Consider the following 16,238-nt stretch of genomic DNA (forward strand, 5'->3'; position numbering starts at 1 on the left):
ATCCTAAAGTTGAGGTCGCTGTAGTAGAGGCTGTGGAGACCAAAGTAATGGTAAGTGAAGATATTTCCATTGTGTGTAAAGTTGTCATCGATGGCTTAGCAAGCGAGAGTCCAGAGACTCTTGGCAGTTTCTCCATAGAGCGCAATGCTCCAGTATTGATGAGTAATAATCCAGAGGCGAGTCCAAAGGAAGGTCTACCACAGGTATATGATATCATACTTTTGAGTGAAGATGACATTCCTGTGCACCCTGAATGTGGTAGTAGTGTTAGTGATGCAGAAGAAAGACTTAAAAGTGGGTGTGGTCTCCGTGGTAAAGATTCACATTATCCAACGAGACCACCTAATTTGCATTCTTGCTCTGGAGCTAAATTGAAAGCACCACACTCTACGCTATTGATATTAAGCTTCTTTTCCCTGCTTACATTGTGTTGTGCACAATCACCAAAGAAATGTCGAACTAGGCATACTGTGGACAATTGTCAATTGCCTCAGTTACCACTTTGTGTGCTGCCAGACACCACTGCAATACACGAACCGTATAGTCTGACCTTGCAACTCTACAAGCCTAACCTTGTGCAATATAAAAGTACGACATTTCATTGCAAAATTGAAATTGTACAAACTAGAATAGTGACATATTCAGGATTTTTGGAAATGGACAGACACGAACTGACGACTGCCTTGACCAACTTGTAACACGAGACACTTGCTAACATACTAGGTCACGGAAATTATATAATGTAATGATATGGCTTTCACTAGTTGTGAAACACTTAGCGTGCTTGTATGGTCATTACAGTTTCTTTAAAATGTGCATAAGTATGTAAATGGTTCTTAGTTAGAAATTAAGTAATTTAATAGACTTGTGGCTAATAAGTACGCATTAGAGATAGTGATAGCCTAAATGCTATTTAATAATAATGTTTGACAGAAACATTTTATAACTGCCTTAAAGTGATTAATGGATTAGTTATAAGCTTTTGGTTGCAATTTTCGCCCTTGCATGGATTTGGTAGATTAATATGATAGTGGTAACTGTGATTATGGAGAGAGAAGTAGCTATTGACAGCTCAAGAATTAGTGATGAATTAGTTGTTGTATTGGTAGTGGAGTTGATTGCTAAAATAGTGGGTACATTTTAGTAATAAGGGAACAAGTAAAGTTATTCATAATTTTGACTTTTAGTGTAATCAGCAATAGTAGCTGTATTGGCAGAGGTGGAATCAGCAGAAGAATCAGCTAAAAATAAAACAAATTTGCTTACTAATACTATTTTTTTACCAGTTATGCTAAGGCTTCATTATAGATTTATTATAGCTCGCAGATTTATTCACGACAACGAGACAGTGAGGTGTTTACTTACAATTATTATCTTTGCAGAAAAAGGTTGTGGCTAATTTTGATTTATAGTTAATTGCAAGTCAAATTAAACATGAGTAAAGTAAGGGAGCAGCAGCATAAAACTAGAAGAGGGCAGAACTTGATTAAATAGATACAACTTGATTTTAGCAATTAAAGAAAATATTTTAACAAATTTTGAAACAGTCAATTTGGTTGTCTGCATAGATATGGATTGGGTTCCTACAGATTGGCTTACTTGTGATTAATTATTTGAGAGATGTAGTAATCTGAGTTAAATCTCAGTCTAAATTGGTCCTCAAAATTCATGTGTGTAAAGAGCACACAATTCTTAATGTCAGCTGAATTAGCTGTCAGTTTCGGTTCCCCACCTTCTTCAACAACATGATCTAGGACACCAACCTACAGATGCAGACAAGTTCCAACCTACCTGACCAATATCATGGAACTCACAGCCCTCTAGTAAATCAGATGATAGCAAATGTTATGCTTCAAGACTACTCAGAACAGAGTTAAGTTAATTTATTTAAGGATTACATGACTGGATTTGACATTTTCTCTGGCTAGCTAAATGATAAATTGTTTTATAATTAGGTTGTGTAGCATCTAGTACTTGATTTGTCAACTGCTTGACCTATGAGTTATACTTATTTACTTGCCACATGCCATTTTTTATCGGTGGTTGGAAGAAAATTTTGGATAAAGAAAATAAGTAAATAAAACTATATGGGGTATATGCTTATTTTTTTTGTTTTGTTTGACCTTAATCGGAAGCCTGATTAGTAGGGTAGGGCTTCTTTAGTTAGGATGTTACTCACATTTTATATTGGTTTTATACTTTATTATGGCTTTGGTATACTACCTGTTCTTATTGTTATTCTCAGGAGCTGCAACTATATACACGAGAAACTGACAGCACATAGCAATTTGTGAGCCATCGACAAGATACACAAAGGCACATCCTGTAACATACGAGTTTGGGTATTCACGAAAAGTGCAGCACAATGTCAGACATGCCGCAGAAAAACAGCTACTATACAGACACTTCAGCAAGTACTATACAAAATGATCCTTCAACAGCATCAACACGCTACATATACCAATAACCATTATCAGATTCGTAACCAAACGCCCCCACCCCCTCTAGAAGAGAATTTACGACCGTGACATCATCTAAGGAAGAAGGTGTGAGATATGTCTATCTCAACATTGAAATATTGCGATATCTCCTCTAAATCACAGCTATTATTCCATTCAGAAGATTGTGTAACAGATCTACATACAATTTATTAGTATTCATTTCTTAAGACATTCATTTACATAATAACTGCACTGAATCCACCATTACACCTGGACATGATCTTGTAAAGCACTCAGTTGCCATCTGTGCCAATGTTAACCTTCTTTGTGTGACCATTGTGCCTGCAACAGAATTATAATAGTATCACTTATTATTTGTGTCCTTTTTGTATCTTGTGCTTGGCTCATTATACAGTATTATTAATGACTATTATGCTACCAACACTATATAAAAGAATGCTGACTTTTTACAGTGATGATTGTTACTCTTGTTAGCCTGTCAGTACTCATGATAGTCTTGCTAATAAATGCTTATAAGACCCGACACTCTCTCTCAAGAAATCTTTAGGCTTTAGGAGTTAAAAGCCACCTTAGAGCAGCATACCGCGCTGTTACAATATATGTATATATATATATATATATATATATATATCTATATATATATATATATATACTCATGATATATATCAGTGGTTCTTAACCTTTTTTGCCCCATTCCCCCTTTTCCAAACCTAAAGACAGAAATTCCCCCCCTCTCAACTCCTTCAAATAATGCACTGCAACTAGATAGTGAACTTTATTTACATATATAACTTATATGCATATATATGCATTTATATATGCATTTATCACAGTCATATTTACATTGAATATTGGAAATAAATGTATATTGAAACTCAATATATCTATCATTGTAAGACAGTCAGCAGGCTAGTGCGATTACAGTGTTTGTTTGGGGCTGACCAGATTTTTGATGTTAGGAGTTGTTGTAGATAGGGCACACCATAGGTCAGCTTCTACTTCCAGACGGTTTCTAGATTTGCTCTTTATGGTTAGAATTGCTGAAAATGCAGACTCGCAAAGATATGTGGAAGCAAATGGTATGAGCATTTTGAAAGCGGCCAGGCTTATGTTGGGATACAATCTTTGAGCCTGAATCAAAAGTGCTATATTGATAGCTCCTTGAAGTCATCTTTTAATGCAGAGTTGTTTGTCAGCTCCAAAAACTCCTCCTGAAGCTGTTCTGGAATCTCGTGGACATTGCGCCTGAAAGGATCTCGGGTCAGGCTCATCAATTGCTCTGTCTTAAGATTTAACTTTGGAAAATATCTCTCAAACTCTGCTATCAAACTGCTCAAGTGATGCTTTATGTTGGTTAGCAAAAAAGCGGAAGGAGCTTTCTTGTCAACTAATGATTGCAGAACTGGAAATGAAACTCTTACATTCCCAGTAGCCATTCTTGCTACCCAGTGTTTGAGCTTGTCCTTGCATTGATACTATCAGTTACATTCAACACATTTCTGTCTCTACCTTGCATCTTTGTGTTCACTTCATTGATTGAACCAAATATGTCAACCAGGTAAGCAAGACACTGATGGAAGCCTTCCATCTGCATTGAAGCCAGTAGTTTGGGTTTGTTATGAGTTTTCAAGAACTCATTGAAATCTGCTCATAGTTTGAAGACACGCAGAAGCATGTTACCCTTTCATAACCATCGGACTTAGGTGTGGAACAATAGTGATGAGTGCACAGCATCCATACCTTCGCATAACTTGTGGAAGAGTAATGGGTACTCACCACTAAAGGATTCTTTTCTTTTTCCAACAGTTTGCAAATCCAGCACGACAGCCAAGCATGGCTGGAGCACCATCAGTGCAAACTCCAATTAGTTTGCCCCAGTCCAGATGTTCTTTGCTGAAAAAGTCGAAAACCAGGTTCATAACATCAGCAGCTGTGGTGGTCTCTGTTAGAGGACTGCAGAACAGAAATTCTTCCTCAATTGTCTCTCAGTGTACATAGTGTGCAAACACCATCAGCTGTGAAATGCTAGCAACATCAGTGGACTCATCAAGTTGAATGGCGAACATTGGCGATGACTTGATATTTTCATTTACTTGCCTCTTTATGTCCGCAGACATATCATCGATCCTCGACTTCACTGTTCTGTCTGAGAGGAATAAATCAGCTATCCTTTGAGCGGCTGTGTCTCCGAGAATAATCTTAGTACACTCCAGCAGACAAGGTTTAACTAATGTTTCACCAATGGTGTGTGGCTTCTTATCTCTGGGGATACGGTAAGACAGAGCATAGGATGCCTCGGTAATGGCCTGTGCCTGGATATGAAAGCTGCCAGTGGAATCCAGTTTTGCCAGCTTGAGTTCTCTCTCTTTAGCTTCAAAAAACGGTTTTGATTTATCCATGTGTTCTGCATGTTTATTTCTTAAGTGTTGCTTAAGTTGATGTGGTTTCATAGAGTCGTTAGCGAGCACTTTCATGCACAAAACACATTGTGGTACTTCGATGTCGCTTTTAATCATACAAGTGAATCCACAGTTAAGGTAAGAATCATCATATGTTCATCTTTTTGTCTTTGACATTTCTAACACCTACAATATGGGATATGCAATCAAAATATTTGAATACGTTCAATATCTACATGAGCAAAACATCATACATATGTTAGGCTACAGAGCAACTTGTCAAAATGTTATATGGTTATGCAAACCAAATCAGTAACTGAACAATTAATATTGCAGGTATGTATATGCATGTGGTGTGGCAATCCTTAACCTTTTCCAGAGTTTTAGATCTTGGCTTTGATGAAACTACTGAAATTCCCTCACTCCTCGCTGCCCTTTATATAAGAAAAATTGATGCCACGGAAATCCCCTTTGGCAAACTGCAAAATTGCCCCCCCCCTTAAAATCACAAAATTCCCCCTGGGGGGAATTGCCCCCTGGTTAAGAACCACTGGTTTAGAAGTAGCTTGCGAGTAGCTGGTTAAAAGCTTGCTAGTAGCTGGTTATAAGCTCGCTAGTAGCTGGTTAGAAGTTTGCTAGCAGCTGATTAGTAAAAGCTTGCTAGCAGCTGGTTAGTAGTAGCTTGCTGGTAGTAGCTGGTTAGTATTTTTCTAGTAGCTGGTTAGTAGCTTGCTAGCAGCTGGTTACCCATTTTAGCTTAGCTAGTGTGCTTATCTGTATGCTTATAACGTTTATAGGTTGTTCTTGCTACCCAGGTGTTATCTGCATCAGTAGCTGATTCTGTAATTACCCTGAAATGGTTAAATTTGCCACAGTTTCAAGACTGTGATTCAAGACAGTTGGAACAATGTAGGTTAACTTATATAAGTTGTAGACATTAAAATTCAGCCAATGTTAGTAAATGTGGTTTTTTGTTGTGTTTCTGCAGAAAGTTGATAGACTATTTGATATTCTCAATAGTCAGTTGCTGGCCGTGGCTATAAACGGCCTAAAAATGACTATCTTATGAATTTGAGAACAATGGATGATACACCTTTATACAACACTAAGCGGTACTACATTTTTTGGTTAAAATTGTTGCTTGTTTTACGGTTTGCTTCCTATCTCTTTGCTATGGTCGAAATAGACTAAAATACTAATTCAAATTTTGGCTTGAATCAGAATTGCACATGTAATATTTTGGAAATGATCTATTGTTTGGTGACCTGATATAGTCTGTTATTTTTCACAATATTTCAGTTTATTTCTATGGTTAAATATTCTTCGTTTATTGTTCCCTTTTCTAGTTTATGATCTTTGTGTGTGTGTGTCGTTCGGCTTTTTAGTTTTCTAAACTAGCAGTAGCATCATGTAGTGTGGTGCGATATTAGTGCATAATTGTTATAAGCTTGCGTGAACTTATATTGATGTACAGCAGGGTGCCCAAATGTCTCATGAATGATATGATTGAGCCAAATGATGATATGAACTGAAGTTGTATATGAGTTTAAGAACATTATTGTATTTCTATAAATATATATATTATATTACTTTACAATTACATCCCTGTGTCAATAACAAATTATGTTTAGTTGTCTTTAGTGAATATGGAATGCAAATAATGTGCGCCATTTGTATAGAGAAATACTCTACATAAAGCTTTACAAACCAGCCTAAAATGGGTTACATTCCAAATATGTGCAAAAAGTAATTTTTTGTAGACCTTGTGTCACGTGGTGCGCCAGAAGGTAAAATTTGATGGTGGGCCACCACAGGCCGCTATTTGACCATTACTCATGTACGGTAAAAAAATGAACAATGTTTATGTACTGACATATTTTAGTAGTTTGTTTGTAGGCATGTTTGCATTACTGGATTGGTGTGTGCTGTTGATGTAGTGCTTGGTTTAGTTGAGAAGTTACTGAAGCCTGGTCATTTAGATTACCTGCTGACAAGACCATCTAGAGTTGTTCCTTGATGCTGTGCGGAGGTGTGGTATGTATAGTACAGTGCTTGTTAATTCATCTCATCCAAGTATAGCTGAAAACGCACATATTATGCTTTGCAGTGTGTGATGTCACCTGCTGGATATAGCTTTTCAGACCACACGTTACTTTCAAGCAAAATAGATCAAGTGAGCCAAATCAAGGTTGATACAAAAAATTATATCACCAAGCTTCAAGATAATGGGCGCCAAAACCTAAATGTAATCAATTAATATAATGCTGGACACCATGATATTGCTCGACTATGAATCTATTTTCTTGGTATGTTTGATTGTAATGGGGACATTCTGGCTTAATTGCCTAACAATTGTCTTTTAAAAATCATTATTAATTTCCGCACCATTTCCATTTTATTTCCAATTGCATCAAAGGATAACTGTTATTATTTCAGGAGGCTGAAACAACAACCCATCAAAAGAGCAGTTCCTGCATATCTTTAGGCGATTGGTTACAAGATGTGGTGTTACACCTGGAGCTAATGGTAATGTCAGATCTATGAATGACACTGCATTGTTACAAGCTTCTACTACCTATGTGCCACCAACTGTTGGTAGTGAAGATTATGTTGAAGATGTTATTGACAGACAAACTATGCTTCCCGAAGAAATGCTAAACATTACATCACACTCTGTTCTTGGTAACATTGCTGTATATTTATCTGGTTGGCTTGTCAGAAAACTGCTTAAAAAGTTGCGTTGTGAGCCACGTAGACTCTCCCTAATTCAGTCTAAGAAAGTTAGCAAATATGATGATATTCAGGTTCTATTAAGAGTTAAGAACAACGGTGGCTTGATTTCTCCTTCTGATGGTGTTGTAACAACTGTTCTTTGCACCGAGAAGTATCTGAAGGCGGCTACATCATCAAATCAATGTTTGAAATATTCCAAGATTCTGAAGTGTGTAAAAGAAGAGATTGCACGCTATGATAATATTATATTTGAATTAAAGCAACATGTTACTGACACTTCTGTAGGAATTGATAATCATCATTTCTCACTACTAGCTTTAGTGGTTGAAACATACTTTGATTTAAGACAGCACCACTTTGCCAACTTAAGAAACCTAGATTTACATAAAGTGAACATCAGACATAATGACTACGAAAACATATTGTTTAGAGGACATTGAACTGTTATGTCGCTGTGACATAAATTGCCTATAGCCGGTTTAAGTTAGTATTTATTTTTAAGACTTCTCTTTATATGTGCATACAAATTGTACAGTCTGTAGGCATGTAGTAGTTCAATTTATTATATAATTTATATATGTTATAATGCTATTAGACGTTATATTAGGACCATCAGAGCATCTGGCTCATCAATTTTTTTTGCATTGATCATTTATTTTCTGAATCACAAAGAAATTTAATGGTCGACTGTACTGTAATTAAGATTTATAGTTTGCTTTATATATGCATACAATTTGTACAGTTCGAAGGCATTTAGTTGCTTAATTTATTATATACTTTTTATATATAATGTTATTAGACATTGCATTAGCATCCGAGCATCTGGCTCATTTTCTATGCATAGATCATTTATTTTCTAAATCACAAATAAATTTTGTGGTCAAGAATACTGTAGTTAAGATTTGTAATTTGCTTTTCGTATATTTCAACGAATAACACATATAAATATAATACAAATCAAGATATATTGAGTGTTGGGACCTACTGGCGCAATAGCTAAAGCTAATCTAGGCTCGAGGTCAATCCAACCACTTTTCGAACAAAGCAATGTAGGCTGCAAGATTTTAGTCACATGTATACAACGGTTTTGGCTAGTTTTCTGCTCTTGGTGATGTAAACAGCTATTGTGATCACTTATTAGATAGTCAATAAGTTTTAAAGCTAAAGTTGATTGGGCTGGTAAGGCGAGCAATGTCATTGATAACCTTAAATCTAGTGGAAACATCTGTTGATAAGAAATGCAAATTGTGTAGAGCCCATATAGAGTTGTCTGCCTATTGTTGAAACTATGCCAATAGCCATCTAGCCTATGAATCTGTAGATTTTTAGCTAGCTTGACTTTGATATATAGTTTGAATGAATATGTAGATCTTTATTTTGACTTCGATATATAGGTTGATTAAGATTTGGGATGGATAAAAGCACCCACAAGCTCATTGAGATTAAATGTTGTACAATGTTGCTAGGTTACTACAAAGGGAGCTTGACTATGTAAAATTTTTCAAGATGGCGCTCAAATTGTTACGCTAATAAATGACCTTGGCCATTTTAGGGGTACTATAATTTAGTGGCTATAAGGCTCTGGATGAGATTATGTATGTACTCGATTGTAGCAAAGCTAGGTGGAAAATGGAAGCCAACTATGTTCTATAGCTTTTAGTCGAAGCCATTGAACCCATAACTCCAGGGTTTTGACTCGAGTTCAATGGTCGCATTTATCTGCGGACAAAATTAGTGAATCAATAAATACGTTTGTGACATACATTGATCTCTTCTCAGAAATATTCTGATGTGTTATTGAGGTTGACGATGCCCAATGTTTTGTTGATGTGTATCTGGGCGATCGTCTACTCGGTTGGCGTTTGTATTGCTATCGGTTTGTTAGGGATGATTTTATTCTAACTTGCGAACGCGTATATTAACCGAACACTGCTTTTACTAGTGAGTCGGTTTAACGTTTTAACCAACAAAGTTTCTTGATTGTTGGTTTAACTATATAATAGCTTTTTATATCAACACATTGAGGAAGTTCATACGTGACTACCTAATAGTAAAAAATGATGTATCAAAAGTATCTGAATTACCACGAGTAATATTTAAAATTTTACATAGTATTCAGGACATGACAAATTTTTAACAGCGTCATCTATTAAGAGTTTTGTTACACCGCTATGCAAAAGTACCTCTGGTCTTTTTCAGCTTATTTTAAAGTTAATCTAAACAATTTCATATTTGATAAAGGAGCTCGTGGCTTACCATTAGGACAGTCATATACACCTTTTAGTTTTTTTATTGGCCTTTATTGTGTGTAAGCTTGTTTATTAGTTTTTCATTTGAACCTATTTGATTGCAGCCACTTTTAAGTTGGTTTGTTTATTTTGGGCTTTTTGCGAGTTATGTTAATGCGTGTGTTTGAGACCAGAATTACACACTTGGCATTTGGTAGCTTCACATACACAAATTATTCTGGTTTATATGGATTTAGTCTTGTGTTTTGTTTCTTGTTAGAATTGCCTGTGACTTCAGGTACACTCTTGCTGATTAATCTATATATTTCTCTGTGAGAAATTCATAGATGCAGCAGATTTTAGAGAGCAGCTGTGACCTAGGAGTTTAGAACACCTGGCCTATAAACAACAGGTTGAGCGTTCAATTCTCAAAAAAGCCACTGATTGTGACAGAAATGACGTCCAACCATAAATTTCTTTTTGCAACTGGCCATGTCTTCGGTCATAGAGGTTCCCTTGCCACTGGACTCAAACATGTCCAGCTAAGAGTACAGAGCCACTGTTCTGTGCAACAATGATTTTAACAACAGACACATTTTCTGCTTGCAGCAGTTTAAGCAGACATAATACTCAATCTTTGAGGGATCGCACAAATATATATTTCTCCGGCAGTAATTGCACCGTCACTCTTAGGAGGAAAATTTTACCAGAACAACATTTTTTGCATTGGGCCACCATAATTTTCAGTGCATGGTAGTGGCATTGAACAATTTCATGGTCTGATGCACAATATGCAAATGTGAAAATTTGTTCTACGTTCCACTTTGACACAAATTTCTTGATTTTCTGACCTTAGTACCTAGGTCTATTGTTTGTCAGCCGTTGAGACAGGTTGGTCTTTCTCAGGAAATGCCTGTTTCATTTTCTTTACCACATTCCTTACTGTTGGGCTAGTTAATATCTACCACATAGCAAATCTACTGGGTCTGCAATCTATGATGGTTAAGTATGAGATTCTATTAACATAAGCAATCTCTGACGGAAACCTTGTCCCAGATTAGGGACACAAATAGCTCTCCTTTCACCCAACTTTTTGGTATTGAATAGTCTTTTATGTATGCGATATTCAGTGACAACCTTATAAATGCTATCCTCACACGCTGTTTTTTGCAAATACTTTTTGTTAGATACATAATATTTTCTGCACCCAAAGGATTAGTGTCATGCCGGTAGGTTTTTTAGCACTTATATGAAACATATTGGGCCTGGCTTGCTAATGGCTGTTGCAACACATACATGAGACTAAAAAACTGTTTCTTTGGAATGCGTGGCAGAATGTCAAGTTGGTTTTTTCAGGTTTGACAAGTTTCATCTCATGTTTTAGACTGAATAGATTGACCAGCTCAGAGATCATATTGAGCCTGCGAAGAATAAGCATTTCACCCACTCCATATACCTTAAAATGACTGCTTTTTGAGATGATCGATTTGACCCAACTATTGATGAGTATGTATAAACACACATATCATTCAAATCTTATTTTATACCACAAGTAATACCTTGAATTAGAGCATTCAGCTCTGCCACATTGGTATGATTACCATCATTTTTCCTCAATCACAAATCATCTTGGACTGGTCATCAATCTCTACAAATACACCAACTGATGAGCTGCTCACATCACACCTCACATTACTATTTCACATCTCAGGTACTAACCCCACACTTTTTGCAGGATCATCACTATGTGTCTTTTTTGTAATTTCAAAGGTCATTGTATGACCGATTGCGAGAATAACTTTATTTCAGTCATAATTGTTTGTTGCTCTTTTGACAAAGCTATATTTAACCCTTAACCAGCTGCCTATAGAGTAGTGACTGACCAACTTATCAAAAAGAGAAAACAACTCCCTCTTATTCCTATTCGCATCAATATTGTCAACACTTTTATTTCTTGACCACAAGAGTTTTTATCACACTCATCCCGCTTCATCCTGAGACTTAAGGCCTGAGCATCACTCAGCATCACTCAGCTTTTCTTGTTACCATGTCATATTGAGCTGAGTGGTCAGCAACATGCTCTCCAGTCACCTTCTTCTCGGCAACCACAATATTGTCAATATATCTTTCAGTTGCTGCTCTATCTATGATATCTAATGAGAGCACCTTACAGTGTACTTTCGACATGATCGTAAGTGCTAAATTTAAATCTAACATCACATACGTTTTACCATTGTATCACACAGCCTAAAATTTTTGGAGCTTTGTCAACGAATAACTGAAACAGGCTGCCTTCAGATCTACCATAGCACACAATTACTCAAGTGGTGCCACTTTTGCAACTTTTTAAAGGCAAACTGCGCCATCTACATCATGATTGCAATTGATATGCCGATTCGATTTTTAGCCATAATCCATCACAGGTCTGATTTTTTCTTATTCTCCTGAATAACCATCAACTGAGGCCTTACTTTGTTTACCTGACCATGTGCTGGCCTAAAATACTCTTCAAGCCAGTCTTTCTAGATCCAAACCTCAATCTCATTGTCATAACTTGTTTTGAACTCATCATAGATGCTATACTGAGCACACAGATTTGTCAATGCTTGTTCTTTTTTTCATTTTATTTGATTCACTGTCCATTTTGTGCCATCATATGACATTGGAAAATCTGTATCATCGAACTCAACGTGTGTTTGCTCTTAAGTTAAACTATTTACTAATTCAGCTTGACAATGGTCATACACTTGCTCATGTAATGAATATTAAATGGCTTTCTCACACTAATAACTGTTCATTGACAACCAATATTAACCAAAGATGTTAACCTGACGTCTTCAACAAGCATGTGGAAGCCTCGTATATATTGCTTTATGGAACAAGTAACCGATGCATACACTTTCCTACTTACATATCCCCATGGGCGCTGAGAACAGATTTGAGATAAATGATCAGCAGCATCACATATGTAGCACCCTTATTCCACTTTTTTGATGGGCAATAGCAAGCCATATACCCTTCTACATGGCATTTGTAGCATTGCTTTACAGCCCTACTATCACGATTGACGCACAAACAACTAGAATTAACACCATGAAAGCCTAGCATTGCGTGAGCCTTGCTCACAAGCTCCATTAGCTGCATCACCATTTCATCAGACGAACCAGCAACTAATGCACATTTAATAAGCCAATCAGCATTGGTCTCTCACACTAGATTGACAAAATGTCTTAGATCAGCTATATCCCATCTACTCACTCAGCATCTGAAAAAGCTCTGTTGCACAACTGATTGTGGGAATGCGACGGGTTTTATTAAATGCGATCCTCAATTCTCTCTTTAGCTTTGTAGAATCAGCTTTAATATCATCACTTAGCTGTCGATAAAAAAGGGCTTGACTAGACAAAAAACTACAGCAGTAGTTTCGACTTAATTTCAACACCTTGCAGCTGAGCCACGAACTCCAGGCTTTTGATACACACTGTAAATTCATCACTTACATTGAAATTCTCAAAGTTTTTAATAATGTCTCAAAACTTCATTTTTCTAACCATTGATATTTCTGCCAAAATGACTTGTGACACAGAGGGCAATAGGCTTAATGTGTTATATTAGTTTACTTTTATCAGCTCCTATTTTACAACCACATATAAACACACAGCATCAGGCATCATATCATCAAACATAAGTATACTGCTATAAAGCAATTATGTATGATCATTCGAATCATACATATCTATTTACAGGGAATGCTGTCACATTACAAAATAATAGTATTGAGGTGGTAATAAAAATGTGCATATAGACTATGCCCATATTATTTTCAACTGCTACTGACTAAACTAGGTATATCTTTATTCATACCACAAGCTAACTCAAAAAGTAAAGACAATAAATGGCATACAAACCGAGGTAAGTTTAATTGGCGATAATTGGAAGATATAAAAACTTTTATTTGTGTATCATGAAATATTTTTTGTTTGGGCAACATAAATTAGGCAACATAAAATCCAAGTAACTCACTAGTTTCACTCTATTTGCTTGAATTTGTAAAATGCTGTTATGTTTCTAGCTAAAGAATGAAGCTATAATACTACTAGTACTAGCACTATGCCCATAGTTGTGGGAACCGGAGTAAGTAACATCAGAGGTTTTGAGATTATTTTTGTCCATATTTCTTACCTTAGTGCAAAGGTAAACTTTGCATGTGATCTTTCTACTACTTCACGGCTCATTTCTATATATTCTAAACCCAAATTTCTTTAAAAATATAGCCTGATCTATCTGTTACCTTCACATTGTAATAGAATTTTCTAACTTCATTATTTGAAATTTAATTCTCACGCTACCTCATATGCTTTGCCGGTTTCTTTTTTAATTGACAAAGTTTTCGACTAATGTCGAGAAGTAAATTTTTTTCAAAAAGATCAGCATAAAAAATGCATAAAGCATATGATTGAGCTTTTCGCTCCATTTGCTAGGTTATGAGTAAATCACTATGATGAGCCTTGGGGTTTGAAGTACGGTTGCTCCTTCTTTCCTGTCAATCTATTTACCTTTGATACAAATCTTACCGTCAACTGTATGTCTGTTAACAAACTCTATGACACTGTTAACAGTTAATGTTACCAGTTAATATGTTAACAAACAGTAATTCTATACTCCTATAATTAAACTTGTGTATATTTGATGTAATGTAGTGTTTTGTGAATGTGCGCCAGACTTCCGGTTGTCTAATGCTATGTGTTTAGTTTAGGCTTCATAGTACTGTGATTTATAATTTATTTTCTGCTGCGCTTTTAGTTGTTAATTTTTTGTGTGTAAATGTTTAGCTATAGTGTGAAAATAAGAGAAATGGTTAAATATGTACCCTCCTCCTCCTTTCTTTGGGAAAAAGGTTTCTAGCGTACATAAGATCTGGTCTCGGATGCGTACTAGATGAGTTTACGCAGTCTTATTTTTAATTCAAGAGTAGCAAATCAGCTTCCCACTTTAATGAAACCATTATAAATATTGTGTCGTTTTTACGTTCAATAACATTATTTACCTTTTTAATATCAAAACAATGTACATTATATCTGTAGGGTCATAATGTGACCATCCCTACCATGGAAAGTTTGAAAGATAAAGTTTCTGTGAAGTCGACAGACCGCAAACTTCGTCCATTAAAAAAACAACCAATTGCAGCCACTAGCAATGTGCCTCTTCATAAAAATATTGGGGCACACCAATCAGCACCTCTTCCCGCAATACCCAAAGCTTTAAATATCAACTCAGCGCATGCGGCAGCGAATGCTGAGGAACACTTTCCTGAACCACAAATAACGAGACTGCCAAATACAAACAGCCAACCAGAAATCTCTACAGTATCTGTAAATCCACCGACAACTGCTCTCTTTCAGACTACAAATGCAAGAAATGAGTTTCCAGCCCAGATTACGACAACTGAAACCTTGAACTATGGTGATTTGGCTCGTGAGGTTAGCATTCATGCCATTCAGCTACAGCGCGACTAGACCTTTTTCTTACCCTGCTGGTCATGTTGTCTCCAATTGTACGATTTGGAGTTATAAAACAGTACAAATATTTTATTTAACAAGCAAATTCTTATCGATCTCATTATTATTCAGATATTTGCCTTGATATTTAGTTGTGTTGTACCATTATTCAGATATTTGCCTTAATATTTAGTTGTGTTGTACCATTATTCATATATTTGCCTTAATATTTAGTTGTGTCATACCATTACTCGGATATTTGCCTTAATATTTAGTTGTGTCGTACAATTATTTGGATATTTGCCTTAATATTTAGTTGTGTCGTACCATTATTCAGATTTTTGTCTCGTGAGTTATAGAAAGCGGACTTAAATGCCAGCTTTAAATTTCTCATAAATGGGTGCTTTTTTTCTTAATATATGTTAAGTTCTATTTTAGTTAATAATAATAGTGTATGTTTTGTGATAGCCAATAGTTTTATATTTTTTAGGAGCGACGCAAGAAACTTGAAGAGCGTGGTATTAGGACTTGGCCAGTTCTTGCCGTACTTGGTATGTTCTTCTGCAATCCAGTTTTAGGATTTCTCACAGCTATGGCAACATTGAAGGCGGAGAATAGTTATTACGAAGGAGACGTACTCGATGCGCAGCGCGAGTCACGAGCAGCAAAAGGACTGCTAATAGCGACCTACCTTGTCGGTATATTAACTATTATAGGTATTGTAATTTGGATTAGTATAGCCTGTACCTCTGATAACGGGTGCCCGTCATAGGGTGCCCGTGATAGGTTGCCTTTTGTCTACAATCTTTAGCCCACTTACCGATTGGTTGGCACGTAGTTGATGAATGTCATAAAAGTGGGAGCCATTTGTGCTTACATGTTTTTGCTCACACATTTATATCTATTTTTGTAAAGCAA

The 16,238-nt window shown here is 36.2% G+C and overlaps 2 protein-coding genes across 3 annotated transcripts; one reads left to right on the forward strand and one right to left on the reverse strand.

The window, feature by feature from the left end:
- Positions 1 to 4,240: 4,240 nt before the first annotated feature.
- On the reverse strand, positions 4,241 to 4,861 carry LOC137394275 (protein FAM200C-like). Its single transcript, XM_068080993.1, has 2 exons — positions 4,560 to 4,861; positions 4,241 to 4,415 (listed from the first exon to the last, which is right to left on the reverse strand). Exons 1-2 carry the CDS (start codon positions 4,859 to 4,861, stop codon positions 4,241 to 4,243), a joined length of 477 nt encoding a protein of 158 aa, XP_067937094.1.
- Positions 4,862 to 11,253: 6,392 nt separating this feature from the next.
- LOC137393625 (uncharacterized) lies at positions 11,254 to 16,140 on the forward strand. Of its 2 annotated transcripts, XM_068080261.1 has the most exons (4): positions 11,974 to 12,013; positions 13,895 to 13,956; positions 14,907 to 15,302; positions 15,811 to 16,140. In XM_068080261.1, the coding sequence occupies exons 2-4, from the start codon at positions 13,933 to 13,935 to the stop codon at positions 16,090 to 16,092; spliced, it is 702 nt and encodes a 233-aa protein (XP_067936362.1). In that variant the 5' UTR covers positions 11,974 to 12,013; positions 13,895 to 13,932; the 3' UTR covers positions 16,093 to 16,140. The 2 variants fall into 2 exon arrangements, with proteins under 2 accessions (XP_067936363.1, XP_067936362.1); XM_068080262.1 differs by lacking the exons at positions 11,974 to 12,013; positions 13,895 to 13,956 and adding an exon at positions 11,254 to 11,328.
- The last annotated feature ends 98 nt before the right edge of the window (positions 16,141 to 16,238 follow it).

The sequence above is a fragment of the Watersipora subatra genome, chromosome 4 (genome assembly GCF_963576615.1).
Source record: "Watersipora subatra chromosome 4, tzWatSuba1.1, whole genome shotgun sequence".
In the NCBI taxonomy this organism is placed as follows: Eukaryota; Metazoa; Bryozoa; class Gymnolaemata; order Cheilostomatida; family Watersiporidae; genus Watersipora; species Watersipora subatra.